Raw genomic sequence first — 12737 nt, 5'->3', positions numbered from 1 at the left:
AAAATTTTCCAAAGGGGAGGGGGACACCCCCTCCCCTTAGACCCCTCCCCCATTTCAGTCACATCTTCTAGATCCGTCGGCAAATCAAATCCTCCACCCCCCCCCCCCAACAACAAAAAACCTTCGCTACGCCCCTGTCCGCGTGTTGCGAGATTAAGTGCCAATGTTTCAAAACTAAAAAAATTCAAATGCGTGGTTTTGATATGGGGTGTATAGGTAAGCTTGAACACCATTGGTGGTTCCTTTTGTTTAGGTTTGGTAGTGGGGTATTGCCCACGGTTTTAAAATTTTATGCCTTTCGTGGCTGAGGCAATTTCCTCTTTCTTATAGTTACGGAGTAACAGTTTCTCTGTGAACGCATTCTTTTTCTGTAAGAAATCAGTCTCATTGTTACATAGACGTGCGTATCGTAAGACTTCCCCTTTAATGAAGCCTTTAAAGTGGCAAGTGGGTGTGCAGAGTTTCTGTCGAGGTATTTAAGGTTTCCGTGGGTTTGGTGTAGACTTTGGTGTCTAATAACCCATTGGTTTCAAACCTTGGACCTTTGAAGATTTTCAAATCTAGGTATGTTACCTCGGTGTGTAATATTTCTACCGTAAAACTTTAAGAAGCGGTGAATTGTTCAAGTTCCTGAGGTGAACCGTCGTAAAGCAATAGAATTTATTGAACTCGAAACAGTTTCTTGTTAAAAATAAGTTCAATTAGTTTGCGCATGGATATGGAAGATATTTTATTTATTCCATATTCGCTTTTTTCCGCCTTTACATAGACTTCTTGACATATATCTAATGCCTCCTCTTGGGGAGTATTGGTATACATGGCGACGACATCGAGTGTAGCAAGTACTACTGCTTTTGGTAACGGGGTGGCTTCCACAATTTTCAGAATGTGATTTGTGTCTTTCACATAGGTGCTTTGTTTTAATACAATAGGAAGCAAGAAATAGTCCACAAATTCCGATATTTTTTCGGTCGGTGATCCGTTTCCGCTTATTATCGGGCCCTCCCTTAAAAATACTTCAGGTTCTTGGCGACTACGTTGCGTTAGATAGTGTAAAACCGCCTACACCCCCCTTTCATTAATAAGTATATCATAATTATCTCATTGAATATATCTTGTTTTATGTTTTTTCTTGGGGTGAATCTGGTGTCATAATTTTCGCGCAAAAGAAAAAACGAATCGACGCAATAATAGTGTATCCATTGTACATGCACTGTTGAGCGTTGTTAAATATGTGTCTATCGAGAAAAAATATGTGCACAAAAAAGCGTGTCTGCAACGTTTCTGGTTTTTCTAGTTTTTTGCGAAATGTTTCACCATTTTGCATCTAAGCACTCACAATTAACCAAAAATTTCCAAGGGGGAGGGGGACAACCCCTCCCCCTAGACCCCTCCCCAGGACGCAGATCACTACAGTGCTACCATCGGGATGTCGGCCCCCCCTTTCTCAAAATCCTGGATCCGCCCCTGCACTTTGATACATTTGAACAGCCCGAATAACGATTTTGGTTTTCAGTTAATGGAAAAAAATTGTTCATCACGAATATCTCTATTGCAAAGACCAATGATGAAGATTGTTTCCTTTGAGTTATATGCATATATCTTCGAGGGCTTTGAGACATTTCTTGGTGGTTTCATTTTGGTGAAGGTGTGGTGTATCGTTTATAGTGTCCGCCAACAGTACCCTCTAGATTCCCCGATTCAATTCCTCACAAGACTATACCAGACACTTGCGAACCATTCAAATTTGCTGCTTTGCGGTATTCTTGAGTGTTCCATAAATTTGGTATTTCTGGTTTGCGAACTTGGGGAAATGGGATTTGGTAATGTGCTCTTCCAATGGTTTCACTTCGTTTACCATAGCTACACTGCAGTGATGATGACTTTACCTCCCTCAGTATTTGAGAAAGTGGACATATGTTGAGGTACACACTCTCGTCTGTCGGATGGGGACGTCGAAAGGGTGGCTCAGTGAGCAGGGATGGGTGCGCCAATTACTTCGTTTACCATAGCAACACTGCAGTGATGATGAACAGGGTACCTTTACCTCCCTCAGTCTTTGAGAAGAGTGGACATATGTTGAGGTACACTCTCGTCTGTCGGATGGGGACGTCGAAAGGGCGGCTCAGTGAGCAAGGATGGGTGCGGCAATTACACGCCTGCCTCGTAAATGTCTAAAGCATCATCTGAAAGGGTGTAGGCTTGTATAGTCATTACATGGATCAGGAGTCCTAACAAGTCCTTGCATGGATTCGGTTCTAGGCTGAGCATTTGTTGGCTTCTTAATCCCTGTGATTGCACTATAAGCTAATCATTTTCATTCCAGTCCATGTCGTTGCCTATTAAGTATATGTGTTCAATCATCTACAGGTTACTTCGTTCATGTTTCGGCTGCTTATTTCGTTCTTTCTCGGGTATCGATACCTTCTGTCTTATCTGAGATTTCCTGAATGCACTTGACAGAGTTGTTATTATAGATAACGAAAACAAAACAACCCTTGTTTAGCTGTTCCTTTTCTTTTTCAATCAAAAACGATTTGAATGAACGTTAAACAGTGTAACGTTATGAATACTCAATACAGATACTCATTAGTTTGTTTCATTGAACAAGGAATCTTTCTTTCTTTACTCTCTAGATATCGATAACTTTGCCTCACTTTGTTTTGTTAATGCCAAGCACTTCCTTCTTTATCCTGTAAAAGTATAAAAGGCTTTTGAAAATGGCTTCTGGTTTCGGTGATATAATTTCCTATGTGAAATGTTATATTTACGTTGTATAAAGTAACTTAAAGGTATTTCGAGTGGCCTACCAAGAAATATATTGTTTTAATAAGGGTACAGTGCAGAACCAAGGAATGCACGCATAAATTACAATTCACGACGCAGTCAACCGTGGTTTTGTCGACTAGATCAGGTTTGTTGTGTGTCGTTTATCATCGCTTATTTGACGTCACTCCGCGGCGAGATCACCAATGAACGGAGAGATTCATATTCATTCATTCATTCATTCTAGAGTCAATTCAAAGAAGAAGAAAATGTGAGTAGGAACTAAAGCATTCATAAAATAATTAGAAATAACATTTAATAAGTTAACGTATCGAAGGAAGGAGCGTCACGTGTTCTACATCATGTTTTAAATCTGCAGAGACCAGAGCTACAATTATGAGGTAGAATCTCTTCTCGAAACCAAAAGAGAAGCAATGTTAACAAGCTGCTTATTTACCGCAAAGAGGCATATATATGTATATGTGTACAAATATGAGGAAACATTGTACAAAGCAACTTTTCGAAGACTATTCGCGAAACAGGTCCAAGTAACGTATTATATTGCAACGGCTTACCCTATGTCGTCCTTACAAAATACCAACAGCGGGCACAATCACTTTGTACTTTCCACTTGTTACTTTACCAGGGGCGTATCCAGGATTTTCTAACCCGGGGGGCGCGAATTACTATCTAAGCGGAGCGCCACCATCGGTTGGCGCGCAGCGTACAAGAAAAATTTTGGTTTTTATACCCCCCAGATCACCGGAAATGGCACTTCTCGGGCTTGAAAATGACCAACCAAATATACACTTTTGCCCGAGAACCAAGTATTTCCCAATAGTTTGTTTTCCATCCATAACCTTTTTGAAGATTTTCACCAGTCACACATCATGTTCGACCTGATCGCATGTCCTGTGGATCATTGCTTTTGTAGGTGATTCTACGTCGCGGCCCACAATGCCCGACAGCCCCACTTTTGAAGGTTTTCAGCCCATTATTTGTTGAGAATTTGAAAATTCACATTTCTCGTGAATAAACTCACTTCAAAACATACCCATAATGTTGCAAAAATGTCATCTATGGACAACCAATATAGAAAAACCTCCTTGAACCCCTAACAGACCGGTCAAAATTACACAAGTAGAGGGATGTATGATGAAGAATTTTGGTCAAGAAATTTTGGAAAATTCCGACACAGTTAATTTATTGGTTTACAAATATTAATCCCTCTTATAACGGCTATTATAAACTTGGTTGAAGGAAATGGAAAAATACCAGATATTTTCGGAACCGAACACTACACATATAGGCGTAGGAGGCGGGGGGGGGGGCTCTTACTGAGAGAAGACATAAATTGCAATGATGTAGCTAAAGGAAATGAATAGTTTACAAAATATCTCCATGATAATTAAAATAAAGTTCTAAGCCATTCGCCATTACTAATGTAAAAGAGAATTTGACATAATTGGGCCTCCATGCTTTCTCTCAATCTGCATAAGACATTCCGTTGTTTACATTAGCATCCCGCGGTTTAATGCGCTATATCCACGGACGTACGGTACACGATGGCTGGCGATGTAATAACCGATGCTTGCTTATATGATATTGACATTAACACGTTGAACGCGCGCGGAGCGCGCGAAAAATTTAGGTTTTATATTTCGGGCAAGTCGTTACAGCCCCCCAAATCAATGATTGGGATCCTATGACTACACACATCGACAGTTTTTAGGCAGTTCATCTTGGAACCGCCATTTTCACTGATATGATGTGACATCTGCTGTTTGCTTTACAAATTCGAACAGGCGCGTAGCGAATAATTTGCCAAGGAAGGGGCGAAGCCTGTAGGCAAACTATCTAAGCGTAGCGCCACCTTGAGTTGGCCAGCCACATTTAGTAGTTTCATAGCACAATTTATTGTTTAAGGCGTCCATACACACACACGCGTTATGATAGACCATACATAGTATATATATAGATACATTAGTGAGAGAGGAAAAATGGAAAAGTCAAAAATGAAGTTGTCGGTGTAAGGGGTAGGGTGAGGCGCAAGCCCCTTCCGAAATCCGAAATCCGTCACTGGCTACCCGGCCATGTGTATATAATAGGGATCAGCGCTGTAATGATGTCACTGTTCCTCTTTCTCTTCCCTTTCTCTCTCTCCTTCTTCTTTTTCTTTTCCCTTCCTTCCTCTCCCTCCTCCTCTTTTTTCCCCTCTTTTTTCCCTCTTTTTTCTTCTCTTTTTTTTCTCTCCTCTTTTTCTTACCCGGGGGGCGCGAGCCCCCAACGCCCCCCCCCCCTGGATACGCGCCTGTTTACACATAGCGCACTACACTTCACAATTACAAATTTGCAATTGAACTATTAACAATTTATAGTTTTAAACATTAAACTTCATAGATTGTGGTAATGTTTCATATTAAACATAGAAGCGTTCTGTAAATCCTGTGATCACATCCAATGTGCAACCCGATTTTCATGGCTTTATCAGTTAAAACTGATAAAGGTTAAGGTGAGTGTACCCGTTAATCAGTTAAAACTGATGTGTGTTATGATTCCTTAACATGTATTTACACATAAGGCCAGTTGCTACTGAGGACTTGCAAACAGAAAATACTAAACACACAACAATAACCATAATGATTGACTGGACTAACCAGCCTACTCTACAGGGTTCGTCAACTAATTCGTCCACATTTTAACAGAAAGTGCACGGATGAGTACATTTTACTGCAAAAAGTTTAAAATATGCAATTTGAACCATTTCTACAAGGTATACTTAATAGTCAAACATAGGGACAGTTGTTTAGACTCTATAACCAGTCATTTATTGAAACAGTCTTTGAGTAATGAATTCGTCTGTAAGTTTTCCACAGTAGCATCTGCTGACATGTCTAACATGTCTCACGGTGCTATAAACACACTTCAGTTTACACTGATTAATGGTTGTCTCTTATTCTCAGTATACAAACTGATCGAGCCATGTACATTGGGTGCACAGTAGCATCTGCTGACAGGTCGAACATGTGTTACGGTGTTACAACACAGTTCAGTTTATACTGATTAACGGTTGTCTCTTATTCACTGTATACAAACTGATAAAGCCATGTTGTACATTGGGTGCTAGATATCATACTTGTATGTGTCAATGTACCATTCCAATGTTGTTCTTTCTTTTACTGCTGATGCAACTGTATGATTTATTCATTTCGTACACACCTCCGAAGACCCTCCCCCAACCCCCCCCCCCTCCCACCTCCCGGATATTATAATAACGATAAATCATATTGAGTTTTATATATAGCATTATCGCATCACGTTTCTTCACAAATCTTCGACAGCATGTTCTATTAGCAAATCAAGCGACACTATACATCGTGCAATTAAAGTTATATGTGATTACACTGCATTTGTGTACATTGCCGTGAAAAGAGACATCCTTAGGAGAAATTTCCATATCTGTTATAAACGCAAACAAAATAAGGTCAATGTTTTGTGCTTATTAATATGATTTTTTTACGTGACGGAATACTTTACCGTTGTAGACACAATAGGTCGACATTAATTCCTACGGGACACGACGTGCTGGTCAAAACCGAAACCGATGAAAGAGGAGTTCCTTGTCAGTTTTTTTTTTTATTTCTTTTGGTAGCAATGTTTATTTGAAGTAATTGTGTTGTTTCATTTTCCATTACTGCAATACATATTCAGACTGCTTCGTTGTACGTATATGGGCTATGGCGTCTTCTGATCAATGTTCTGCGTAGATCTTTGTTAAAGAAAAAGTCTGTCGTTGCTGTAAGGAGTCATACAAACATAGATGTTTTCACGCATGTGATTTGAAAAGGAACATATTTTCACTAATAAAGAGAGCGAGAGAGCATAGCAAGGGGATCCTAGAATTTGTTTAACTAATGTTGCCGTTATTCTCCACCACCGAAGTTAGAAAGAATCTGAGGGTAAGACGTAGCACGAAGTTCACACGCTTCTTATGGTGAGATGTTTCATTTAGTATTAGTTAAATGTAAAAAAATGGTGAATTTATTTTCAGTTAGATTTGTAAATTAAATTGCTTTCAAGTCAAGCAAGCCTGACTTTATGATTTCACGTCACTACAATCCAATATATCCTACACTGAACGTGCTTTAGTATGTCAAGATAGGAGAGAACTTGTCATTCGGTTAAGAGCTGCGAAACGGTCAAAATGAGTCTGACATTACGTCATGCAACAGTATAGGCATAATTATGCTTCTTCTTCGTTTGAGTTGAGAATTCCTTCCCTGAGCTTGATCGGTTCTTGCTTCAGACAGAATATAAGCCAGAGGAGTATACAGTCCCAGGCCCGGGCCGGCCCCGGGGTCAATCAGCGGAATTTGAAGCAATATGTTATACGGAAAGCGTATCGTAATTTCCATAATATGCTTATCGAAACGCGAAGACTTCAAAAATAGACCCCATGTGATATTATTGTCCTTGGGGCCCAACCTCGCTCTCGACGCCCCGATGTAGAGGGATATAGTAGTAAAGTAAACACAAACTAAGATTTACCCGCGCATGTAATACTGAACTAGAATGAAGGATCAAAGCACTATAGTATATAGACGGATATTAAATTATTGTAACACATCAAAATTAATGAATCGCGAAAAGTTTATTTATTAAGAATACATTTATACCCATATATCATGCACAGGCAAAAATGGTTTGTCGCTGCAAATATCCCATAACTAAGTCCTCCACCCTCCACCCTCCACCATACACCCTACACCCTCCACCCTCCACCTTCCACCTTCCACCCTCTCGTAGCACACACATACACCTCCATAATCCCGCCACGTCCCTACTTTGTCATATATTTTGATTGAATAGATGGCTACTACACCAAAATGAACTGTACATAAAGAACCCACAAGAAAATACATTTATTAAAAATATCATTTTTAGATTTGTAAATCTTCTCGTTATCATCATATTTAAGGGGCATTTTGTTTCACTTAGAAAACTACAAGAACTTGTTCACACTTTCCGGAATTGTTGTCATGTTGTTAGTGTCATTTGTAAAGTTTCTCGTTCTTTTCAATACTGCACAGAAACATAATGTTCTATTGTGCAATTACTTAGCACCATGTATTTGCCTAACTGCCTAGCTAATGTTGGTTCATAGAAAGTATTGATGTTGTAGATCTGTACTATGAAGACTTGAACAGCATTGTGGCGAGTGAATTTTTCGTTTTGGCGATTAGAATTTTAGTAACGGTCGCCAAATAGCGAGTACTTTTAAAAATATTTCAGTGTCCAGGCCTGAAAACCTTTAAAACATGATTTCTCATGGTAGAAATCATGGATACTTTTCAAACATGGTATATGGATTGTCCATATTGAGTACAAGAATCCTGTTGAGGTCACCAGAGGATAAACTCTGAAAATCCTTTTACATGATATCTAACGATGGGAATCGTGGATTTCTCATACTTTGGTGTGTGGATGCATCACATTGAGTACAAGACCCCTATTGTTTTTGGCGGAGGTGTGTATTATCATGTACAGTAGACTAACCTGTGCTTATCATGCAATTGTACAACGGGCCACTTATATTGTAACAGCTATTTCTGGTTAACAAGCATAAGTCTAGTGCAATGAAGTCATCGAAACCTTAATGCATTTTGCATTCTGGTTTATGTTTCTCGCTCTTTTACTCTATTTACAATAACAATGGTTATAGATGTCATGTGCCACTGCTTACATCGATAGTGGAATTAGCAGGGTCTTTGATGGCTAATGGCTCGGCTGGGGGTCGGGGTCGGGCGGTCGGTCGGTGGCTTAGGTGGGAAGGGATTGGTGGGTTGGAGAGAATAATGTGAACACATTGTTTGGAATAATATTAAGTTTATTGGAGAATAAAATTTTGCAAATAAATATGCAATGGAGAATTGATTGGGAAATCATAAAAAAAAAAAAAAATTGACAAGAGCAAAGAGATTTTCGGAATTTAGAATTTAGAAAGTCGTTTCCTTAGATGACAACACTAGTTTGATCTTGCAAGTGGTTATTTAAGAATGGTGATAAAACTGATGTTTTCAAACTTACTAAAACAGTCTATGGTAAATTGAAGGGAAAAAAGCCGTTGTAGTCCTGCAAGTATCACTGCAATCAGTACAGGCTGTTATTTCTTGATACCACTTTTAATATTAGAGAAATGACCCAACTTATCTGTGCGAAACCACAGACCGTTAGTTCAGTTCTCCTGCAAATGGAGTACAAAGACAAAGCTAAATAGGAAATCATATGACTTTTATGGCCTCGAGTAAAATGTTTACAAGAATGTGGTATTGACTGCCATCCAAGAGTGTAGCTGCATATATTGAAAACTGGAATAGCGATAGAAACATTATGCCGGTACTCATTATGCCGGTACTCATTATGCCAGTACTCATTATGCCAGTACTCATTATGCCAATACTCATTATGCAAGTACTCGTTATGCTAGTACTCATTATGCCAGTACTCATTATGTCAGTACTTATGTTAGTACTCATTATGCCAGTACTCATTATGCCAGTACTCATTATGCCAATACTCATTATGCCAATTATCATTATGTCAATACTCATTATGCCAATACTCGTTATGCCACTACTCATTATGACGGTACTCAATATGCGCGTACTCATTATGCTAGTACTCATTATGGCAGTACTCATTATGCCAGTACTTATGTCAGTACTCATTATGTCAGTACTCATTATGCCAATACTCATTATGCCAATACTCATTATGCAAGTATTCATTATGCCACTACTCATTATGACGGTACGCAATATACGTGTACTCATTATGCCAGTACTCATCATGTCAGTACTCATTATGCTAGTACTCATTGTTTTCATGTTTTATTGGACTACATGAAGTATCGACACTACATTTCTGACTAAAGTCTATGGCACGGCAAACTGGAAAAGAGTGAGTTCATATTTAGAAAGGCTAAAGTAACGTGGACATTTCACTTCAGAGAATTTTTCAGTGTACTGTAAGAACAAATTGTTTACTTTATTAGTTTATTAAAAATTTAAAAAAAGAAGTTTATAATGAGACAAACTTTGAACTGAGTTATCCCCCCCCCTCTCCTTGCATGTGATGGGCAAGCTACAAATGAGAATCGGCTTCTACGCAGTTCTGCCTGTTGCATATATGGGTACAGTTGTCATCGCGGTTGGACAAATTATTGCATATTACTACAATATTGCTAAATGTACAGTGATAGTATTATGCGTTTAAGATCAAATGATATTTATCTTAGAGGGATTGGACCTCTCACTGAAAAAAGAGAGGGTCTTAATATTGCCGTTATATAAACTAACAGTACAGTATATTCGCCTACGATCAAGTAATATTTATCTGAAATGGATTGGGTCTCTCATTAGAAGAGAGGGTCTTAATTATTGCCGTTATATAAACTAACAGTACAGTATATTCGCCTACGATCAAGTAATATTTATCTGAAATAGACTGGGTCTCTCATTAACCAAGAGAGTCTTAATATTAATTCATTATTATATTATTATTATATAAATGAATGAAGTAATTAATTAATTATGTGGGTTATATGGTAGAAACTGTGATTACGATGTAATCTTACTTTGAATAACACTCCGTATAAGTTTACTAAAACAATCAACCCTGTGCTAAAGAACTAGTTTGAAAATTTCATTTTAGGTCTATGAATTCGCTAATTCTTTCTAAAGATATAACGCAGATCATATTTATAAAAAAACTAAACAGTCAGATTTCATAATCACCCTCTCAACAGAGTGTAAAATATGACAAACACGAACACGGTTGGGAATAAATTTGTACCACCTGTACTTGAAAACGATATAGCACTTAAACATCAACAGCAACCCGTATACTTTGTCCCTTACCATGTATAACGTAAAAAAACTGCCTTTGTATGAGGGAACAAAATATCATTTTGCGGTCATCTTTCATTTGATTATAGTGATCTGAATTGCAAGTATACCTTTAGTTGTTCCTGGTTATATATGCGTTGCATGTGGTATAACGGTGTATGAAGGCAGTAAATTACCACATATTATATTTGGCAAAGGGTTGTCTACAGCTATATATAGGCTTAACAATTATATGTCAGCTAACATGACGGAGTATTGGGTAAACAAGTCGACGAAAAGCAAACGTACATAGAACTCCAATGAGGTCTTCTGTTGACATTACGCTCATTGGAAAGGCGCCAAATGTTTTCTACTCGACCGCCTGGACTTTAATAAACGCCGTATAAAATGGACAAGGTCACCATTTGTAAACACAATAATTCCCAAGTCTGGTACATGTGAAAACAAATATGATATATTTCAGCCAGTTATGGGCCAAAAATCGGAATTGATAATTCTGCTTTAATTTCGGATTGTCCCTTCCTTCTTCCTTCCTATTTGGGAACGAACCTTCTGCTCGTTTTATCTAGATAATTGGTGTGTTCAGCCAGTAGGCGGGGTGGGGGTGGGGGCCGGTGTGCGCTCCCCCCCCCCAAATAAAGTCTCCCTCATCTTAAATTATAATTGCATCTTCTTCTAGTAATTAAATGTACCCTTTATATGGGAACGAACCTTCTGCTCGTTTTATCTAGGTAATTGGTCTATACAGCCAGGGGCGGGCTGGGGTGGGGGGGGGAGCGGTGTGCGCTGCTCCCCCCCCCAAAAAAAAATAAAGTCTCCCTCATCATTAATTATAATTGTCTCTTCTTCCAGTAATTAAATGTACCCTTTATATCTGCTGTAATTAGAAAGGGCTTTTTATTATTTCAAATTAGTTTCATAGATATATTAAAATATGGAATAAAAATGTGCCCGTGTTTTGAAACATTAAGAAATAGTGTAGGCTAATTGAAAAGAGTCCCTGTTGAAAAACAACTTGAGGTAAATTTGTTGTTTATCCCTCAAATGAAAGTCTTATACACCTCTGCTGCTCGTAATTCATGCCCCTACCCCACCCGACTGAGCCCTCTTATGCCGCCCCTGTAGTCAGCTGTGTAGAGAATGTAAGACATCAGCGTAATGTACACGGCGTATAAGATGTATAGGATTTAGCAGATTTCATCTGGTTTTGATAATCCTACAAATACCAGACTTAAGCTATAAGCAAGTGTAAAAATGAATTTGGTTTCTTTGAGAAGTGTGGTGTTTAATTTTATTTTGGTGCAAAATTCCTCAAGTGCTAACCTTATAAACCAAGTACTACCATCTTTATGCCATTAAAGCATGACTTTTAGACCTAGGGTTATTGGATCAAACTTTACATTCTAAGACAAATGAAAACTACTGATATTTTTTTATATACTTCGGTGTTTAAATTAGTCACCTTTGAAATATGCGCCATGTCCGGAATGCTCCATTTAGGCTAAATTCATAATGGAATAGGCCAGATTAAATGAATTTTGAAGTTTAATAACTCAACTAAAACATGTCATCTTAACTTCATATGAACAATGAAAAACAATAGGATGGCATTAATACTCTTTGTAATTAAATGTATGATCTGGTTTCAAGGATAAAACAATATGAAGATTATAATAGACTAAATAACGATTTTTTTGAAGATCTTTTGCCCAGATGACATCGAAGACTCCCCACTGTGATCCAACTTCCCGGAGTATTTGAACCCTAAACTGGTCAAAATAAGTGATATTAAATCAACTATATCTCGGGGAAGTGGGAAAGATATTGAGATGGGGGAGGGGGGAGAGGGGTTAAAAGTAGCAGTGTGGACTATATTTTCTCTTCCATATAACTTTCACATTGTTTGTCGCCAGCAAAATCCTTTTAACATTTTGATGATAAACATATTACTTAAGGTCATAATAAAACTCAACTATTCCTCCTCACCCGATACTCATAGCTAGTACAGTTACTATACTGTTCATGTTCCACAACCGTGCATCAGTAACTATACTGCGCTGTGTT

The 12737-nt window shown here is 38.4% G+C and overlaps 1 protein-coding gene across 2 annotated transcripts in view; it reads left to right on the top strand.

The window, feature by feature from the left end:
* Positions 1-2919: 2919 nt before the first annotated feature.
* The window catches only part of LOC139968824 (uncharacterized), a 70707-nt gene continuing 60889 nt past the window's right edge, over positions 2920-12737 (top strand). Inside the window, exon 1 of one of the 2 annotated variants that reach the window (XM_071973272.1) lies at positions 2920-3037. In XM_071973272.1, coding sequence (XP_071829373.1) covers positions 2973-3037 — 65 coding nt within the window. In that variant the 5' untranslated portion in view covers positions 2920-2972. Of the gene's footprint in view, positions 3038-6665; positions 6761-12737 lie in introns of those variants that run through there. The other variant, XM_071973271.1, reaches the window with a different exon arrangement.

This window comes from Apostichopus japonicus, chromosome 6, assembly GCF_037975245.1.
Source record: "Apostichopus japonicus isolate 1M-3 chromosome 6, ASM3797524v1, whole genome shotgun sequence".
Classification (NCBI taxonomy): domain Eukaryota; kingdom Metazoa; phylum Echinodermata; class Holothuroidea; order Aspidochirotida; family Stichopodidae; genus Apostichopus; species Apostichopus japonicus.
This window is presented reverse-complemented; position numbering and strand designations above follow the sequence as displayed.